Source organism: Dromaius novaehollandiae, chromosome 2 (genome assembly GCF_036370855.1).
Source record: "Dromaius novaehollandiae isolate bDroNov1 chromosome 2, bDroNov1.hap1, whole genome shotgun sequence".
Lineage (NCBI taxonomy): Eukaryota > Metazoa > Chordata > Aves > Casuariiformes > Dromaiidae > Dromaius > Dromaius novaehollandiae.
In genome coordinates this window covers 26500038-26521658 of record NC_088099.1, presented here as the reverse complement: position 1 = coordinate 26521658, position 21621 = coordinate 26500038, and the positions used below count along the sequence as shown (strand labels likewise).

At 36.9% G+C, this 21621-nt stretch overlaps 1 protein-coding gene across 4 annotated transcripts in view; it reads right to left on the bottom strand.

Moving 5' to 3' along the window:
• ANKIB1 (ankyrin repeat and IBR domain containing 1) overlaps positions 1 to 21621 on the bottom strand; it is a 99573-nt gene that overhangs the window by 17901 nt on the left and 60051 nt on the right. For all 4 annotated transcript variants that reach the window (XM_064506057.1, XM_064506058.1, XM_064506059.1 and 1 more), the window contains exons 5-10: positions 15997 to 16114; positions 11422 to 11630; positions 8998 to 9086; positions 7147 to 7291; positions 6331 to 6497; positions 567 to 655 (exon numbers count right to left, since the gene is read on the bottom strand). In XM_064506057.1, the coding sequence (XP_064362127.1) occupies positions 567 to 655; positions 6331 to 6497; positions 7147 to 7291; positions 8998 to 9086; positions 11422 to 11630; positions 15997 to 16114 (817 nt within the window). The remainder of the gene's footprint in view (positions 1 to 566; positions 656 to 6330; positions 6498 to 7146; positions 7292 to 8997; positions 9087 to 11421; positions 11631 to 15996; positions 16115 to 21621) is intronic.

Sequence of the window (21621 nt, the reverse complement as noted above, 5' to 3'; positions counted from 1 at the left end):
AAACTTTTCTCTTGTGTAAACCCAAATCTTAGTAGTTGTTTCACTAAAAGTTACTTAACATTAAGCCATTCCCCACAATTCCCTCCACAATTCATCCTCAACCTCACTATTATTATCACCTGTTAACTTGAAGTAGTTTAAAGCACACTTTAAATAACTGCATGGAGTACAATTCAAACAGAAGTGCAGACTGGGCTAAAAGGTTTAAAATTGACTAGGACAGATTAAATTATAGTCAGGAATAAATCACATAGGTTTGCAAAAGAAAGCTGTAAGAGGAAGGCTAAAGAGTTTTATATATCCTGACTGATATGCACACAGATTTATGATGACACACTGGGGAGGAATGGTTTAAGGAGAGTAGTCTACCATTAGCATTGCCTAATATACCACACTTCCACATCAGCTGACGTGGTTAGAGCCATGAAGTCCCATGGAGGGGCTTCATTTTCTTCCTCTCTTTTACCCTATTTTTCAAAGAATGTAGAATTTTTACTTAACACAACTAAAAAAACCCCCTCTAAAAATAAAATACAACAAAATTCGAAAACATGCATGACTCTTACGTTCTTCTGGTTTCATTTCAGATATTTTCTGTAGCCAGTCTTTCCAGGTTTGACAGTCACAAGGTTCATGTGCTTCACCAAGACACTCCCTGAAAATTAAGATGGAAAGACAATAACTAATCTTTTATAGATTTAAAATTAAGGCTTAAATTAAGCTCTGTGTTGGTTCAAACTAAAAAAAAAATGGAAACTTAATCACGAGACACTCAAACTTTAATTAAGTCTGGAAGATTAAAAGTCATTCAATTACCATTACTTTAAATTCTCAGATTACTTGGTCACAAGCATATATTACTCTCATTAAGATTACTAAAGAACTTAGAGGAGAAAGGAAAAGAACATTTTAAGATTACAACGGAAAATAAATCAACTGTTTTGTAATTTGAGTTACATCCAGCTCCTACTTTAGTGCCACGAAAAGCATTAGCACAGTTTCTGTGCAAAAGGTAAATTTCAACTCAGAATAAAGGCATTATCCAAAACTAGGTAGTTCACTACAGCAGAGATGCATTTCTTTTAGAATTATTTGTCCCTATTCGCTTGCAATAATTTAACTAGATTCAGTCTTTTCAATCTAGAGCAAGATCCAAGCCCTTCAACCTGCATTAAGCGTTTATGGATTTTCACTCTTTCCACCCAAATCTCTATTGAAATGTCTTTAGCTTAAGTTATATGGACATAGGAGAGAAATGTCTCCCTTGAATTTCTCTTAGAATTACTACTAGTTTCAAGGATGGCAATCACTACTACATAGCAGCAGATAGATGGTTTCCAGACGGTGCTTGGGTGTAGATGTGTCAATACGGACTCCAGATTTGTGATGACTCCCTCTTTTACTGCAAAAGCAGCAAATAGCTTCAGGCATCTGCCACATAAAACAAAAAAATTCACAGAGGAAGTATATTTCAGATGGGCACCAGCGGCATCAGAGCATATGTAAGTTTTCTGCAGATCAAATGGCAAACTGCTTTCTGCAATGTAATTTCAGAAATTAAATCAATACCCCTCTGATCACTCTTGTCCACATCTGAAGCAGGAACATGTGAACACAGAAAAGCTCAGGGCAACAGTTTTTAGCCTATTATCCACTAACCAGTTTGCTATCAAACAAGCTTAAATTCACTGCACAAGGATCTACAGCTCTACTTTGAAGGTACTCAGGGGTCCACAGTCGGGGAAGTTTGGACTAGAATGAATATCTTGCCTGCATTATGAAAATCTCAGCACTGGCTGATACCCCAGAGGGCTGTGCTGCCATTCAGAGAGCCCTGGACAGGCTGGAGAGTTGGGCAGAGAGGAACCTCATGAAGTTCAACAGAGGCAAGTGCAGGGTCCTGCACCTAGGGAGGAAGAACCCCATGCACCAGTACAGGTTGTGGGTGCAGCTGGAAAGCAGCTCTGCAGAGGAGGACCTGGGAGTCCTGGTGGACAACAAGTTAACCGTGAGACAGCAACGTGCCCTTGTGGCCAAGAAGGCCAATGGTATCCTGGGGTGCATTAGGAAGAGTGTTGCGAGCAGGTCGAGGGAGGTGATCATCCCCCTCTACTCAGCCCTGGTGAGGTCACATCTGGAGTACTGTGTCCAATTCTGGGCTCCCCAGTACAAGAGAGACATGGCACTACTGCAGCGAGTCCAGCATAGGGCTATGAAGATGATTAGGGGACTGGAGCATCTCTCTTATGAGGAAAGGCTGAGAGAGCTGGGCCTGTTTAGCATGGAGAAGAGAAGACTGAGAGGGGATCTTATCAATGTATACAAATACCTTAAGGGAGGGTGTCAAGAGGATGGGGCCAGACTATTTTCAGTGGCGCCTGGCGACAGGACAAGAGGCAACGGGCACAGACTGAAACACAGGCAGTTCCATCTGAACAGGAGGAAAAGCTTCTTTACTCTGAGGATGACAGAGCACTGGGACAGGTTGCCCAGAGAGGTTGTGGAGTGTCCTTCTCTGGAGATATTCAAAACCTGCCTGGACGCAATCCTGCGCAATGTGTTCTAGGTGACCCTGCTTGAGCAGGGGGGTTGGCCTAGATGACCGCCAGAGGTCCCTTCCAACCTCAACCACTCTGTGACTGTGACTCTGTGGTTGAAAATTGTCACCTTTCACTTCTGTGGGACAGCAGTATGCTTAAATCATTGACTTCAAGAGAGCCAAGACCTCTCACACAGTACATGTTCCCAGAGAGGACTGAAATTAGCTGGAAAATATTAACATTAACAAACTCAGATTTAAGTTAGAGGGTGATTAGTCAATCTACTACAGGATGGACGGGAATGATGCCTCTTCAATGTTTTTGAATTTTTGAACTTTTAGACAGATTAATTTCTGCTCCTAAATTCTGAAATATTTTCAGGACCTGGAAAGCAGAAAATTAAACACACTTTGGAGAATTTTAAAGACCATTACAGACATACAATAGGCAGTGTCACCAATCCTACTATTCTACAGAAATAAAAAATGCAAACATTTCTAGAATGGTACTGAGCCCTTTGCAAATCTTGCAAAAACTCAGGGTACATAAGAAAGCTATGTTCTTTACACTGTAAGAGTTGAGCTTCCCTAGCTTAACTCAGATTCTATGAAAATAATTTCTGGGCTCCTGAAAGGGTAAAAGACAGACTTGTGTCTTTCAGGGAAACAAACAGTTCCCATTATTCTGAGTCTTCTTCCTTTCTCACTAGAGCCTGCTGGAAATAAATCCCCAAATGTCTTGACCCTTGCAGTTTTGAGTATGGACAGAAAGCAAGATTTTTAAAGAAGCACAATCTTACACATGCATGATAGCCACCACAGGTACTTACAAAACTTCTCATGAAAGACATTCTTTCCTAGCCTACCATAAAACAAGGGTTTTTATACTAGGATGCCATTTTAATAGAGTAAGAGTGATGAACTTACTGCTCAGAAACCTTTTAGGAAACAAACTTGTATTTTAGACAGAGTCCATGAGAACGCAGGATGAAGGGAACTAACATCAATTGACTATCATAATTAACAATGTTAGCACCTCCAAACTGCATTCCTCAATAATCATCAGGATTTATTTGAAGGGGCAGTACATACTTAATAAAATTGTAGCAAATTTCAGCTACCATTTCTGGAAAAGGCTGAAAGCACAGTCCAAGAAGAATGTGTTTCTGGATTTTTCTTCCTCACTGACATTATTTGGATCATATAATGAATTTGATATGAATCAAAACAGCAAAACACTGTTAAAACTCATAGTCATCTTCCCAAGTATTCCTGAAGAGAGAGGTCTCACACAGAATGAGACTATCTCCCTCTAAGACAAAAGGAGGGAGGAGGGATGGTGCAGAACCAGGTGTGTAGTGCTTGCTAAGTCCGTTTTCCAGAACTGTCTGCTTGCTGCAATTTCTTATGCTTCTGGAGCAGCATGAAGGTGTTCTAATATAAAGAATCTAGCTGATAATACACAAATGTTAAGATTTGTGCACTGTTTTCATGTGCGCTACATTTAAATCACACAAAATGATTTTTCTGAAAGGGAATGGAATCAAGAATTAGGATGAGAAGAATTTATCTTTTTCATAAGAAATTAGTTTTTGTGTAACGCACTGTTAATGGTGAGTTATGAAAAATGAGTAAATTCAAAGGAACTCTCTACTTAGGAGGAACATTCCTACTTCCACATAAAAAAGGAGAAATTGCTCAACAGAGCCAGAGAATTTTCTTACTTCTATGAGCCGGAAGGCTGCAGATCTTAGAAAAGGAAATTCCATATTGACATAACTTCATGGATAGTCCCTTACTATGCAATAGCAAGTATGTATCTAGGGGCTGGTTGGGGTTTTTTTGACAGATACAGTCTGAAAAAATCTTTTACTAAATGCAGTATCAGTTGACATTATAAAGTCCAATTTGTAGTTAACTTGGGTAAAACTTGCAGAAGTGCCAGAAATCTGGAAATGTGGGACATGCTGACTGAACTTAAAAGATATAAAGCAAGCTTCCTTTAAGCATGCAGTAATGATGAAAACCCTCTGAACTGAGAACACTTTCTTTTTCTGTAGAGGAACTCTTTGTATCATACACAGGTTTTTTTTGTACTGTAAGACTAATATGATTGTCCTCAGCAAATAGTTCTGATTTATAGTACTGCAGAATGCTTCAGTTGTGAGCAGAACTTTCTTGACATTGCTGAAAGTCTTCATTCAGTTTTGTGGGGAGGAAAAAAAAAGGCCTTGGAGAGGCCTTCTTTAATATTCTGCTGACAGAGTGAAGTTTTTTTTTTTTTTTTTGAGATGTTAACTCTATTTGCTTGCGCTATATCTCAAAGCCTTCACATAAAATAATTTAGAAATATTACTAGGAAACAGAGAGCTATTTCTCATCAAAATTATGCATTCAGTGGACATTTTCATTCAGACGACATTGTGGGGAGCTAGTACATTCAGCCAATGTAAAGGAAGCAGGGGCTGCCGATGTTTGAAGGACCACCTTGATATTACACAAGAGTGGTCTCAGCTCTGTGCTTCACGTTAACAGAAAAATTGCTTCTCTCTCTCAGGAGACCAGCAATCATAAGCAAGGATGAGAGGGTGGTATCTAGGCGCAAAGGTTTGTTATACATTCACTGGTAGAAACTTTCTGGTTTGTTCCCATAGGATTTTTTTTCTGAGTTCTCCATCCACTGTGAACAACTTCTTTCTAAGAGGTTTTGCATGAAGTTCCATTTTCTGTCTTTCTTGGCTGTATCATTATGCCTACTCTCTTCTTGTTCCTTTCTCCTTTCCCGAGATCATGGAGAAAGAAATGAAATCAGAAATATCTTTCATTAAGGGTTTTAAGATACTGGAATCTAGCAGATTATTTGGGATCTCTTCTTCTTGGATCATGGTTCCACTTGAGAAATGCCCCATCCAGGAAAAAGAGATTACTCAATTTGTCTGAATGTCTGTATTTTGGTTAACCCTTTTTGATTTTCCAGGAGGGAAAAAGATGTACTACTTCCAAAGTAAAATAGTTTTAAATCATCAGTCTGATAATCTCATGGAACTAGGACAGGGCTTACTCCAGACTTCAGAAAAATCTCCCACTTTTTTTTTTTTTTTTAATTATTTTTGCTGTCCTCTCCATAGAACAACTGAGGATAGATATTTTAGGCAGTCTTTGAGGGATGGTTTCTTAGATCTCTTCTGCCTTCATATTCCTTCTAGAGCTTGCGTTGAACTTACAACTCAGTAGAAGGTAATGCAAAGAAAAAGTGCTGGTCCCAAAGTGAAACAAGGATTGGAGTGATCAGGCAAACAGAACCAGCTATGTATGGAGCAAATGATCTGGAACAGTCCTTCTTAAACTCCAGCTTTTCTGACATGAGTCCACTTGAATTCTGACAGAGCCACAAATTCCAGATTCTCTGTGCTATAATGCAGGCTGGGCCATGTGTTTCAATCATACTATAACTGTCCAGAATAGACAGAAAAAATCTCTCTACCAACACCCTGCTTCTCTCCCTGCCCACTCAGAGCTGAAAATCACAACACTTCATGCAGCTGTTTTGCATTTAACAGAATTAATAATGAATGGGAAAAGAAAATATTATAACCCTTTGTTGTGACCCAAAAGACAAAAATATTTGTGTACTCTAGGTTATTTAATGCATGGATACAGGATGGTATAGTCATATGTCATCCTGTGCACATTGTTGTTGCATGCTTGGTGCTAAGTGTGACTTTTCATTAATCCCTAGAATAGCAATGACTATCAGTTTATGTAGACATAGATAAGCTTCTAGTACTAACCAGCAAAAAAGATGTCCTTTTCCGCAGTCTACAGCAGGGGCTTTTAGCATAGGGAAGCTGAGTGTATCTGATCCTGTTGAATTCGATCCTTGTCTTGTTAGCCTTACTGCTCTTTCACAGGCTGGTATAGGACACCATTTAATAGCAGGATTATTTTCAACAAAGGCCTAAAAAAAAAAAAAAAAGAAAAAAAAAAGTTTTAACTTTCATAGTTAGCTTTTTCCATAGTTCCATAGAAAGATTGCTTTTTAAAATAAATGCAACAATGGAAATCAACATATTAGAAAAAACAATCAGAAAACCAAATCAAGATTTTCCAACTTCTTTTCCTATAAATAGCAATCATACCAAGCATTGGATGGAAAAAAATTCTAAGTCATTCAGTTGTGGCAATAATTTTCCAAAATGGGAAACTGGCACTATTTGTAAATGAAAATAGTCTCTTAGTAATAAAAAATGTTCAAAAACTCTTTAAAATTTTAGTTTGTCAACATGAAAAAGTCTGGCAGAATAGAAGCTTCATATCACAGGTTATGGACATTAGCTTGATCAAAAATTTTATTAATACTGCATTAGGTTACACATTATGGAAGTACTGCATTTGCACTTGAGGAATAAATATGCTCCTTTTTTGATGCTATATCAAATATTCATACGGAGGTATGTAAGACAGCCAATAATTCAGTGCACATATTAATTTATTCATTTCTACTTGGAAAGTTACAGACATACTGCACCATTTCACATAGAAGTTGCATGGTATTTATAGTAAAATGAAATACATTTCAAGAATACAGAAACAGTTTGATAATTTACCTTAATGTCAAACTGTAGGTATCTTTTGTCCATCTCCTTGGAAACCACACTTTCTATGATGTCTACTGGCACAAGCTGGAAACAGTCATATGCTGGGCAAAAAATGTTGTGAGCTTCACCCTCCTGAATTTTCAGATTCAAAAATCTGCCAGAATTTTGTCAGTCAGTATTTGTGAATAAAAAGTAAAAATTAAGAGGCTGCTGAATACTATTTTTGTATTTATCCTAAGTTCACAGATATTCAAATTAATCTATCTAAAACAAAGAATAGGACATATCCCTTTTAGCCTAAAAGGGCCACAGATTGGAGGCAAAGCATACTAAAAAAAAAAAAAAAAAAAAAAAAAACTATCACAGTTCAAAAGTGAGCATCAACAACTATGCTCAACCCTATATATTTGTGGTTTCCACCTTTGCCATTTATGAGAGACTGCTATGCAATGTTTAATCAAACTGAGCATTACTTCTAACTCACATCTGAAAAGGAACACATAACTGTAGTTAATGCAGAAAATACTTTAAATTAGACATGCAATTAATTTTTACAACTGTGCTAGTCAAAATAGCTTTGCTCTTGCAAACAGATTTCTAGAAGGAGAACTTTATAGTCCCTAACCACTAGCAGAATGCAAGCTCAGAAATCTGCTGACAGCTGGACTGAAACTCACAGCGCACAGGGCTGCTTAGTCTAAAGTCTATAATCTTTTTATTTATCTCACATCAGGGATGACATTCATTTTATCTAGCATTCATCATCTAAAGCACAAGCACCTATTCTAAGTTAGTCATCTGGGGCCCTTTAATGGTTAAGGTAAAGAGACTTGCCAATTCATCCTGCTTTAGATTCATACCTTAGAATGGGATGACTCACTCCTGACTATGCGCTGCGTAACTTAGCTGGGAAAGACAAATCCCATCCTACGTATGCCACCACAAACACTTGCTTGACATTGAACTGCAGCCCCGAGTGCGTGCACAAATCACAGTACACATAGTCCAGACCCCAAATTAGAAGCACCGTGTCAAGCCAGTGATCTCTTAGTAACTTCCAAACCTTTGCATAACAATTTACAAGACAACAGAAATTCTATTAATTTTCTGAGCACCTAAAAATAACCTTTTAAAAGCACGCATGGAAAAAGTGTTCTTCCTTAACATGGGAGGAATCGGTTTATTTAAATTAGGCTAATCTACAGAAGGACTAGTTGTGCTACAGTAGTACAGCTGAAGCAATACAATCTTTTGAATGGGTACAAAGATGAACGCAAACGCACTTTATGCGGATATAATTTTTCCTGAGGAAATAGAAATGAGATTAATATTTATTAATAGTATAATTATCCATGCCTGACTTTTTATTAGCATGATTATTTCGCTTTAAAAAACTGTATGCTAATCAGAGAGTTATACTAATAAAATTTTTAAGCTCACGCTAACTCCTCAACTATCAAGCCTCAATGTAAGAATGCATTTTAATTGTTTTGCTGACTGGAAATGGATTTAAGATGCCTAAGTTTAGTGTGCCAAACTAAGAGATCGAATTAAGCACGTGCTTAATTTAGAAACTGTAATACCCCCAGCAAACTAAGAGTAGGCTCTTCTGTTTACACACAGGCTTAAAATACATGCTTAATAGCATTGCTGAGTCAGGACCAAAACAATCATTACGTAAGCATAAAACAGTTGATGGCCACTTTGAACGACAAATTAAACATTCAGTAAGATCAAAAACAGCAATTCTGTGAAACCCAAATAGTACTTTAATATTAGGTGTTCACTGTCTATGGCCTTTCCTCTTCAAAATGGGAAGTATAAAAATTTCTCAAAAGACATAAAAGTACATATACTCACGCCTCCCAGCATGCTCTGCAGAAGTCATGCCCACAAGGCATATCCACTGGGTCTTCGAATACAGAAATATTACTCATACAAATGTCACACTGTAGATGAAAAAAACCCATACTTCTGATTAAGAAATATCCTAAAGCCTGTCATATCGTTAGCAGTACACATTACGTTGGAAAATCCAAGCAAAAATGTGAAGAAATGTTGAGCAGTGAAAAACATCTTCTAACTGTAACCGGAAGAAAGTGTTATTTAGCCTATTATAATAGAAATGGAAAAGATTTAGTTATCTCTCCTTCTGAAACTCCCCCATCCAAGCAGTACATTTTGGGGTGCCATCTGTTATGTGCTCCAGCTCAGCAAGTGCTTCATCCCACAGAGCGCGGACCCCTTTGAGCTAGCGTTCCAAGGGCAAAAGGGACCTGAATTTCTCGTCAGCTTTGCAGGCAGCCGGAAACGGAGCTTGGAGATGACGTCGACAGAAAACGTTTAGCATCTCACACAATCAGGCCCCAAACAAAGACACAGCAATTGGGTTGTGCAACAGCAGCAATTGTTTTAAGTAATAATTTACATGAGGCTATTTCTTTTAAAAAGGTGAGGCTTTCAATCAAAATATAGAAAATGTTAAGATAAAACTAATTCAGCAGAAGTTAAGACACCTCTACTGAATTTTATACAACTAGTTACTATAGAAAAAATAACATATTGAATACCGATGCCCTTACCCTGCAAACGCTAAAATAGTTGGGATGAAATTACTCATTGCTTGTGGTTGGGTAGGAATACAAATATTTCTTAAAGGAGTACAAATGGATTCCCCCCCCCCCCCCCCCCAGTGGAAAGATTCCACAAAAATTTACTTCAACTTTCAATATATTTTTACACACACACAGGACAACATTTTCAAAAAGTTAGTCTATGGTATGCCACTTTCAAAAAGCACTTGTGTCACAGCCAAAACAAAACAAAACCAAAAAAGTTTGATTTTAAATTGCAAAACTTGATGAAGGCATTTATTGCTGTTTCAGTCATTTCATCTCACTGCTTTGCTAAAGTTAAGTGTTTTAGAGGTTGATAATGCATCAAAAACATTCGCTATTACATGTGTATTCATTTTCAGTCTTGTTTAAAATTTAGCTTTCAAATAAGAAAGTTAATGAAGCCCTGAGTCTGTCTTTAATAGAAGTGACCATTTTAAATGTGAAATAATTCGATAAAAATAACACAAAGTAAAATCCAAAATTTCAGTACAATTAAACAAGCAGAAAATCAACTATATCTTATAATTAAAACCATTCCATTAAATGTTCTATGCTTTGATTTTATTTATTCTTCTTATTTTTCATTTGCCTGTCAAAACAAACGATTTTAGAAAAACATGTATTACTTCATAAAAAGTGTTTTGAAAACATTACTTTGATACCTAAGATTTTTAAGCAAACAAGAATACTACATGTGTAACTCCAGAGTTGGATTTAGATACAATAGATCTAGAACCACAATCACTATCACTAGCCTGCAGTCCTGGCATAAGGCCCATCACTGAAAAACAGAACATAAAATATAAAACCAAACACATGTAATCGTGCATTACACATTTTCATTGGGAAATATTCCCAAACAATGTTTCACTCCTAAAGTAAATAAAATAACAACACTGTTCCATATAGCTTCTTTTTTAGTATTTTATAGCTAGACAAGAAAAAGGGATCTATGAAGGAAGGCAAAATTTTTATTTTAACATGATATCCAGGGATGATCCATTTACAAGACTGCATATAATAGTCTAGAAAAATGCTTTGGTCATGGAGAAAGAGTTTTATAATGTTGCAGCTGTGGATTATTAAGAAGAGAACTCTGTTTTCCAGAAGAACCACACTGATTTCAATGAAAGGCGCTTTCATATTTCAAATTTGCAATAGCCTTGTAAAATGCTTGAAGCAGCCCACACATAGTAAAAGTAATTATAATTTTACAGTACACTAGTGGGCTGACATTTCAAAATGCAGACAAAGAGAATTTTGTTTTCTAATGAAATTTTTTTAAAAGGCAGGGTTTGCAGCACTGAGTATATGTGGGGAAACGGATACAATAGAAGAGAACATCTCGACAAGAAGCTTTAAAAGAAAAGCTCAGAAGAGCCGAATGCACTGATGTGATTGTGTCTGGATAAGATTCTGCTTTGTGAGCAGCAGCCAAGGTGAAAGCAGAGTGCTTTGTACCAGCCGCATGCCCAACTGTCCGATTATGCAGCATGTTTAAGGTGCAAACTTCCCTGTTCACCACTTCTGCAAACAAATTGCTTTACATCCTTTACAAAGTTATTAAAAAAAAAGTGTCAAGGTAGCTCTCCTGTCTGTGTAAGTGTACATATGTCCACAAATAAACTCTTTTGCCCTGTCAGTTGAGCTCTGTTTATAAGCTTACCACAGCTGTCTCGATGTCTCCGAGTGACGGGCTGATTTCATCCGGGGAGGTTACAGAGGAGCGCGTGGTGCGCGGAGTCCGCGGAGAAGGGAGCGTGTCCCATGCGTTGTAGCCACTTGGAGGTGGCGTTGGCATCTGAACCCCCGAACGCTGGCAGCAGTTCTCCGGATTAGACATCCAGGCTTCAAGTAACTTCTCCCTGTCCCAATCTTCAATAAATATACAGACACAGGAAATGAGGCAGCTGACAATGCTTCCAGTATATTTTGTAACTGCATCCTTGCAAGAATATATAAACACTAATCTAAAAAATTCAGTAAGAAATAAATTTTGTTGAAATATAGGTGAATGAAACCTTACATACTAAATTTCACAGAATGTATTCCAAGATAACACATAATGCAAGATATTTATATAACTAATTGCACTGCAAGCTTTTCCTTTGTGTAATATCAGCCTTAAATAAAATTATTTTTATTATTTATTTAGTGACTTGGGGATCTCACAAATGCAGCTCAAAATACAGCAGAGTCCTTGCCCCACAGAATTTTTGATATTTTCCCTTTGTATGAAAAAATTGATTTTCAGTATAGATTCATTTTTGTCTATTCCATTTTTATTTTGATAGGGTCAAGCCGAGGGTTACAAATGAAGAAAGAAACCTAGTACAGACCTGCATTACAAACAGATTTTAAAGCTTTTTTTTTTTTTCTTTCAGCAAGATTTGATTCCTCCATTTTATACTGCATTCTTTTCACCCCCCAAATTCTCAGCAACACAATGATCATTTGAGGTATGTAGCCAGTCCGAAATTTTCTCCTTTGAGTACACATAGCTGAAGAGATCAGGCAGATTCAGGCTCACTTCTCCCACATTTGGGCATAGCCTGGGGTACCCCAGCTTTGGTCCTGAAGCTGCGTATGCTTTGTTAATGCAAGCTAATAAATCCTGCAAGTTACCCAGCAGGATCATTCACGTGAGCAGAGTTTCTTGTATGTATAGGATTTAGCAGATGTTTTCACAATCATTACGCTAACAGAGAGCTGATGCTTTGAATTAGATTAAGATACTAGGAGAAATGCTGTTCCCATCAAAGTAAATGGCACAACTCTCATTAACTTCAGGGAGCCTGAATCTCCCCTACTGCTTGACTTCCTGTGGATGAGACGCCCCGTGGGCAGTTCGGGAACTGAACTGTCAGGCTAAGAGCGCTTTAACTCAGCCTCCTCTTGTCCGAAGCAGAGTTGTCCGCGGAGGGCTCACGGAGCTGCTCTTTGCAGGGACGGAGAGCGGCTGGGCGTGCGGGTGGCAGAGGGAAGCGTGCAAGCTGTGCTTTTTGCTATTCGCTGCCACCGCGAACTTCCAAATCAGGTTTGCTGAAAAACTTCAAAATTAGCCTGCTTAACCTGAAATACATGAAACTTTTGCCACCTGAAGAGCTGCCAGTCTGTTTATAAAAGTGACATAATCCTTAAAAAAAAAAAAGCTTCATATATTCTTATGACTTTATTCTGTAATCAGAGTTTCCTAAATGCTTTACAGTTATTCATGATTAAAATTCCCCATTTATACACAAAAAAGAACTAGTGGAACAAATATTATTAATACTACGTACAAAGAGCTTAAAACTAAAAAGAATCTTTCTTAATCATTGTTTGAAATGTCTTCAATTTCTGATACCTAAGATTAATACTCAAGATATCTTAAGAATAGCAAATGCTTTCCTATTTAAAACAATTAAAAGTTCTCATTTAAAGACAAATCTATCAAATTCCTATACTAATTTGAATCCCAAACTATCAACACTATGTAAAGATCAGATGAACAGGACATTCAAGAGGAAAGAGAAATTTCCCAAATTTTCACTCAAATAAATGTTATTAGTTTTCTTAATGTTAGATACTTCCACTGGAATCTCATTTTATTTACCAAAAAATCTGTGTCATTTTTACTGAATTTTGGATTTTATAAAGAAAAACAGTATTCCTACGCTGTACTGATGTTGCAAAAAAGATGCATTTATTCTAAGCACTGAACTTAGTAAAAATACCGCTACTGTCGAATGACTACTATCATACTGAAATTTGCTCCCTGATTTCTAATACAAAAAATCCTTTGATGTGGAGATGATTTTGAACACTTAACTAAGCTAAACTATGTAATACATTATGGACTGGTTTCATTTCATTTGTCTGAAGTCGTGAAACCTGAACATATTTACATTTCAATAATTATAAATTCTATAACATTTTTCAAATCATCCTGACCTTATAATCTTTTATAGGGGAACTTACTGATGCTAAGATATAGGCAAAATTTGCTAAAGATTTTTTGAGTTCCTTTGTCTGTAATATATCTTTAAAATTAACCAGGGTTAAGATGTGCTAGTAAATGGATTCCTTTATGTTTTCTTTAGTAAGTTACGAGTTTTAGTAAAATAAAAGGTAGTTGTATTTGCTGAATGGCATTTTTTTTCACCCTTAAATCAACTGCTTTCGCATGAGCTACATGAGAAACTGCTATGACCTATGATGCATTTTGTCCTACAAGAACAATGTTGAAAAAAATATTTATACAGAAACTGGAAAGTTCCTTTCCCCCCCCACCCCGTCACTGCCATAACAATGTTTTTTTTCCCTTAGCTCTTACCCTACATACTTCTATTAATGTTAAAAAAGGCAAACAAAAAATAGCCTCCCAACTCTTACAGCCTGTGTCAGTAAACTGATATAGTTGTGCAATAAAACAAAGTTAGTTGGATTAAATATCAAATGTCTGTAAAATATTTAAAGTAGTAAATAAGAATGCTCTTTGCAAGAATTTAAAACACGCTTTTTATACACTAAGTGTGAATTAAGTTAAGATTCCATATTATTCTTTTATGAATTTCCAGACTAAATGCAAAAACATTACAATCTGGCATTTGGTGCTTCCCAATTGTCTCAAGTCCTGTATATAGTTCAGTTATTCCTTTTACTAGGTCCTGCCACCACTGTGTCTTCACTTCGAATAATAAAAAAAAAAATCTTTGAGTAATTTCCAGTGTATGACTACAGCTACCGGCAAAATAGCTGACTTTTTCATGACTTGTAAATTGTGTATGCTTTGCTGTCCACACTGGTCAAACACATTAAGTTACAGCTACATGGCCAAGGCAACACCAGCAGAAAGACCTTCGCAACACTGGCCGATTCCTTCTCAATTTTCAGTTACTGCTCACTACATGCTGGAAGACATTTCTGCACATTTTATGCACATCGGCCTCGGTGCTTTTGGTCTTCCTACAGGCTGTGATGTCAGGCTCAGCAGTACTGCCATCATTTTCTTTGGGATGTCTGCACAGGTTACAAAAAATGCCTATCCATTTAGTCAAATATTTAGAAACATTCAGCCTTCACGGAGTATTCTGAGAATCCAAAATAGCTTTCAAATACTGCAAATACTATAAATATGCTTTGAGAATTAAGGCAAATAATCAACGTTCAAAAAATTACATAGGCAAAGAATGTGACTTCAATATGATCAGACTGGCACGTAAACTCACTGGCACAAATTCACGTCAGCCTAATTCAATGTTAACAGGAATGAGAGTACAAATTAGTCAAAATAATTAAAAAGAGACATTAGTTCCAGGTACCATACCTACTCATGAAAAAGTCTGCCGAATATTGTGGGTTTAAAATCATGTTTTTCTATTTCACATTTCCTCTCTCTCTATTTTGTATGCAAGGAAGGAGCCCACAAAAATAACAGAGTAAACATTAACTGACGCTTAATCCAGCAATCTGGTGAAGAGCAAGCAAACTATTAGCTACCTGAGCAGTCCCTTTGGCATACGGGGACAATGCAGATGTTTCACGAAGCACAAGTTCTGATTCACTGAATCAAAGCCTAAAGCTTCCAGCAGGTTTCAGAAAAATACTTTTGTCTGGGGGAAACACACTGAAGTCAGTATATACCCATCCTGACACTGCCGCTTCAAATTACAGGATGAGAGCACGAACGGTTTTGAGTGAAATTTAACTTGTTAAAGATATACACAGGGAAAAGTATACCTAATATTAAAACAGTGATTATAAAAATCCTTAAAGGATATACTCCCTTATACTTTAAACCCTAAGGCAAATTCCAGCTAGTTATTGTAATGGTCAGACTGGTTTTATATTGCAGCAAAAAATTAAATACACAGGTATTTAGTGGCAGACAACCAATATTCTGACAAAAATAGGTACAATGAATTTCTTTGACTTACTCGACAAATATTAAGCCATAGAAGTTCTATTTCTATGTCTCATCACTAAAATAAGAAAGCTGTTTCTCTACACTGCTTTAGGTTAAAACTTCTTCCGTTATAATTCCTTGTCTGAATCATTTCCCTATTGGTTCTCACTGTCTGCATTAATGCTTTTGACATACTGCAGATGTACTTCTTTCTGAAATACCGTAGGAACTATTTCCTGGTATTTGATTAGCTATTACTGCTCTTTTACTCGCAAATAAAAAGAAAATGCTCTCACAAATGCAATTTTTATTTTGCCGAAAACAATTTTTTTAGTCTTTAAAGTTTTTGATTACCGTGTGCCCGAAGCAGAGCTTCTGCAGTGAACAGTGGGGCTTGAAGCATGTCAGCAGACTCCACTATCAGCATATCCTTAAGCCTTCGCAGATCCTGAAGTCTTAGCCCCTCATATGGCTTTGAGAAGAAGAAAAAAGACATTTTATGCCTAGCAGCTCTTTCCAGTGAACCTCTACTTCCATATTAAAATGCAAACATTCAAAGCACTGTTACTGACAATTATCTCAACTGTAAAACAGAACTGTCCTTGTGATGCAAGATGAGATAAAATTGATATATTGTGCAGACCAATGACCATGCAAAATTATACGGAAACTTTGTCATTTAGCAATATTTATAATATATAATCTTTGCACATTTCAAAATCCAAAAGACAGTGTTTCTAATGTTCTCCATTATAACTGGAGGCCATGTTCAAATGAGTAACTGTCCTAATAACACTGACTCTCTCTCTCTCTCAAAAAAAAAGATTGCTAGATTTTTGCAGAATCCAGTTGAATCTTGAAGTGATTAAAAGTATTCTCAAAGTGTCTCAAGTATTGAGACGTGTGAGAGAAGGTATGACTCTATATTTGAACTGAGGTACTGTTTGGATTTTGGGGAAGACAGGGAGAAGGGACAAGTTAACCTACTTTGCACAGAGATTTTCTGACGCTTACTTTATACATGACTTGAGACCCACTAGCTTTGAATCGATCGGGAGGAGGATATGTTGAGACAGTAGGTAAGAAGAAGGGATGTGTGTTTTGTGAACAGAGGCAGATACAGGTCTTTTGAGGCAATATGTGCCATCACAGAAGTAGAAAAGGCAGCAATGAATAGGATAGGCCAGGCACGCAGTTAGAGGTTGGGGGTCCATTGTACAGGAAGATGTCAAAACTCGCTTTGAGAAACAGCAGCCACGCTCCGACAGCCTCGCGCAGTCGGAGTTAATTGCTGGCTTCCTCTGGTCTGGAGTTCCATCCCCTTATTATAATGCTAAAAAAAGGTCAAATTAGAAAGGCAAAAAAGGCAGTAATTTTAGGATTCTGAATTAGCTCCAACCAAGATTTTGGAGATGCATACATAGGTTTTGCAGATTCACTTTCAAAAATAACAAAGGAAGAACATGGCAGCAGATAATATATTTTATACTGTTGCACAGAGAAATCGTCCAAAAGGTAGAAAGAGAAAAACAAGTGGGAGGATTTGTAAAGAGAATGGATATGAAAGGATATATGAGAAGAACCTATTCTTACATGCATTAGCTCTATTTAAGCAAAGGACAGTAAAAAAAAGATTTAAAACCCCTGACATAAGGTAACACTGAAATGCCCTCAGGTATAATTAGGAACTTGGCCACCAAATGGCAAAAGTCTTCTCTAACTTGGAAAAAGGACACAGAACAGCAGTGGTACTAGATAACCACAGCTGAGAGCAGGTATCATTATTATTACTGTTTGTATTTTGAGTTTATGTAGAGCATAGTCCAGGACCTTCTAGTGTTGGCACTGTACACACACCCACCCCAAAGACTGTTTCTGTCCTCGGTGGCCTACAATCTAAATAAAGCCTCTACTGTGCATGTAACTCCTTCAGGATAGCAAGCAGAAGACATATAAGCGAAAGGGGGAGAAATGGATACATTCAACTTCTGAATGGTTTTCTTCTTTTGAGACACCTACTTCAAAAACACAACATTCTTCCTACATTCTGGGTATCACAATAAACTGTATAAAATACATCTAAAAAGCATAACTGACTCCCACAACAGCCCTTCCTCTTTGCTAGCCAGTGACACAAACAAGACCGTACAGATGCCTGAGCCATTGCCACTGGCAAGAGGAACGGTGCCACAGCTCTGCATCATGTCTTGTCGTTTTGGGGAAAGCAGGAGGAGCACAGGAGGCACGGACTGTGAGTGTCCTGACCTTTACCTGGACTGCCCAAGTTTAGGGAGTTTCTGTATGTGCTTCCATTGCCAATCATGAATGGTAAAGCAAAAGGACAATCTGAACATTAATGGTTTGCACTAAAGTAAATCTGGGCCACTTGCTTCACAGCATGATGGAATTGGACTGACCTATTTAATTTCTTACAAAAGAGATCTTTTACAAAAGCGTGTCAGAGAGACAGGGATACAAACAGCTGGGTGCTGGAATGATTATAATGGCATGAATATGCTGCAAAAAGTTGGAGAGATAAGTAAATCTTCTTGACTGAATTTGAACTGCATTTGAACTGAATTGTAATTGTAAAACACGTAGCTTTGTCAGCACAACAGTCCTCGCTTTCTGAAGACACATACAAGATAAAAAGACAATTCTTTTCTATTAAACCTGCAACATAAATGCATATTTTAGGACATAGTATTTTATCCTGAATTGCAGATATGCTCAAAATTCTATTTAACTGATTGGTTCTGGGTCAAACACTGGCAATCAGCTCCCTTGAGTAACAGACTATTATATTATCTCAGCTGGAGCATTCCATACAACCCAGCAGGGACTTTTGGATCCTGTGTTTTTTTTAAAAAAATAATTTTATCTTTTTAAGCAATGAGGGAAATATTTCTTAAGAATGTGTTTGAAACTTTAGACCCTTTGTTCATAAAACAATAAATGAGCCCACAAAAGAAGCTAAAAGAATTGTGCCAGCCAAAATTTCCCTTAAGTAGCTTGATCTGGAAATTCCAAGGTGAAGGCTTTACAATGAGAACCCTTTGAAAACGTTCACCTCTACAAGAGGTAGTCATGTCTACAAGATGAAGTCTTACTGAATCTTGTGAAGACATAGTCTTCAGTTATAAGGGCATATATTCTCTAGGTAATAAAACACAGATTTTTTTAAACCATTTTTGACATTTATGACTTGTCTTTGTATTGCCACGTACTATACATGATCTTGATTCCAGCTCATGATGCTCAGAGATGTCTGTCAGTACTTGTTTATAGAAGAGGTATTTACTGGTATTTGCTATGAAAAATGTTTTGTTTGATATTAACATCACTGAACTATATAATGATTTTGGAATGCACCGTTTCAGTTACTGCTTCAGCCACTGGTGAGCTGCTCACTACAGATTTCAAAACTTATATTCTCAATAAGACTTTTTTTAAAAATACTTTCCTCTCAATTTTTTTTTTACCACTAATACTTAGATATCATAAATTATATTATTGTTTTTCTAATGAAACTCTTTTAATATGTAAACAGAATATTATTTTAACAGTTTATTTCAAAGCATTATTTTTACTTTTAAAGCATCACTAAAGTAAACAAGGGCAAAGTAACTGCTTGCTACAGTGGCAACTATATAATTAAATGGTGACATATATACTTCCTGTAAATATTCTCCTTTTTGGATGGAGTTATATATTTAATGGAGTTAAATGTTTAAAAATTATCTATGCTCCATTTAACTCATTCATGTGTAAGTGTATGCACATTATCTATATATATATATATAGTATATGTGTGTTTATATACTAGCTAGCTATAGTCATCTTTACTCCTTCCACTGAATAAACAATTCTCTATCTGTAGAGATCAAGTACATTCTTATCATTTAGATAACTCTGTAGTTATCATCCTTGCAGTATACATGACATTAATTCTAGAACTGAACAAAACCATTCCAAAATCTACATGCTCAATAAATCTGTGATACATCCATTAATAAGTGTATTTCCACAAGCTTCAGTAACACATATGTAAAATAAACTAAGAAATTATATGCTTTGCTATTGTACAGTGTATTTCTCTGAGTCTGACTGAGAACCAGAACTGTTCTGGATGATCTGCTCTGAATTACTGCTCACTCCCAGGTGTTTCTTATGTATGCTTAAAACATCGCATGATGTGATGGAAATGAAGGTGCCTGTTATCTTCCAGGAATACATCACAAAGACAAATATGCTTCTATGCTGGAATAAACAGTAAACTAGAGAACTGTGCTAGCAGAACAACCAAAATCTATAAAAGTAGTTTGAAAAATGATGCATTTACAGTTATATTATTTAGTGTAACGTCAATGAGATTTCAAAGATAAATACAACCATAAATTTTTATGTAATAGAGTTAGCTGACTTGCAATATTTTTTGGTGACTGTTTGTTACTGAAATGAGAGAAAAGAATCAAGACAAAGGAAGTCATCTGAAATATTCTCCTGGCTTGTTGTCTAATACCCTTCCCCCCTGCCCACACAATATTTTAGATGGATCTTGTTTTGCTACAGCTATCTACTCTGCGATAAGTGTGTCACATTTTTTACTCTACTCACAGCATGTCTGTCCTTTCTATTTTATATAGAGAAATACAGGTTGTATGCACGTGGTATATTGCTTTCCTTCTATGTTGCATTTTGTGGAAACACACGTAAAAGGACCACGTTTGGGTTTCTAACCTATCAGGGCCTGTTTGCTGCATGCCTTTAACTGCTCTCTCCAATCTGACAATTAAAAGTGCTTGAGGTAAGTTAAAAATGAAGTAAAATAGAAACGTCTCTTAAAAAAATATCCTTCAGGTGGTGCCTTAGTAAAATGAGGTTTTAAAATGGTAGGGTGTCTATATTATGAAAGAAATGGATTTTAAGAAACCCCAATGGAAGGAGTAAACTGAACTGTTAGAAGACAGCTCTTTGCCATCGGGATCTCAAACTTGCAGCGTGGGTCTACTCAGCAATCTGTATTTTTTAAAGGCTTGAAAGCCTCTGTAATCATAAAGAAAGGTATGTGCAAGTTTTTTCCACGACTGCAAGTGTTTCAGTTCTAAATATGAGCACTCACAGAATTCCTTGGTAATATTTCAACGTGAAGAACAACAGACATTGGCTTTCAACATCAGAAACAAAGTTTTGCTATTACCCTGAATAAACACACTTAATTCAATGACACTGCACAGACCACTACAACAATCTTTTGGTCTGTATGAGAAACAGTGATAATTTTCTGCTGTACATATGGTGGGTCTGGAAAGGAAGGTATTAGGTACTGTAATTCCGAACACTCCTGTGCATGCCATGAACCCTGGAGTTAATACTGCTTGGCTGTTTTGTCCAGGAAGGGAATCCTATTGATGGTTTTCAAACATTTTAGTTTTTTCCTCCAACGTTCACTCAAGAGATGAGATGACTTTGAAAATGCATTTCTTGGTGTTCCAAAGTTTTGTTTTTTATGAATTAAATTCTCATGTTTTGGAAGGATATTAAAGGGCATCACTGAATATCTACAATGTAAACACTATGTTAAACAAGCATTTTGCATATTGACTTCCTTCAGGTTTTTTTTTTTTTTTTTAATGAAATTGAGGGAAAAAAAGTAGAGGACCATACTTGTGGGGCAATTTTAGGTGAGGGATAAGTGCTCTGGAAAAGCTTTCTGAGAACTTCCTGTCCCCATTAAGGAGACAGCTGGAGGCATCTCCAAAGCTAGTGGTAAGAGCAGCTTTCACTGCCTATCCCAGGCGTTTGCCCACAGACCATAGGGATGGGGACATGTAGTCATTTGGATGGCAGTTTAGTGCCAGTCTTTTTAGGCTGTTGTTTTTCAATTATTTTCAGCCACTGTGAGGGCTAACATGGAAAGATGAGTCTCCCCTGGCTACATGTTCTTGACATCTCTCTTGGTCTAGCACTTGCACTGTT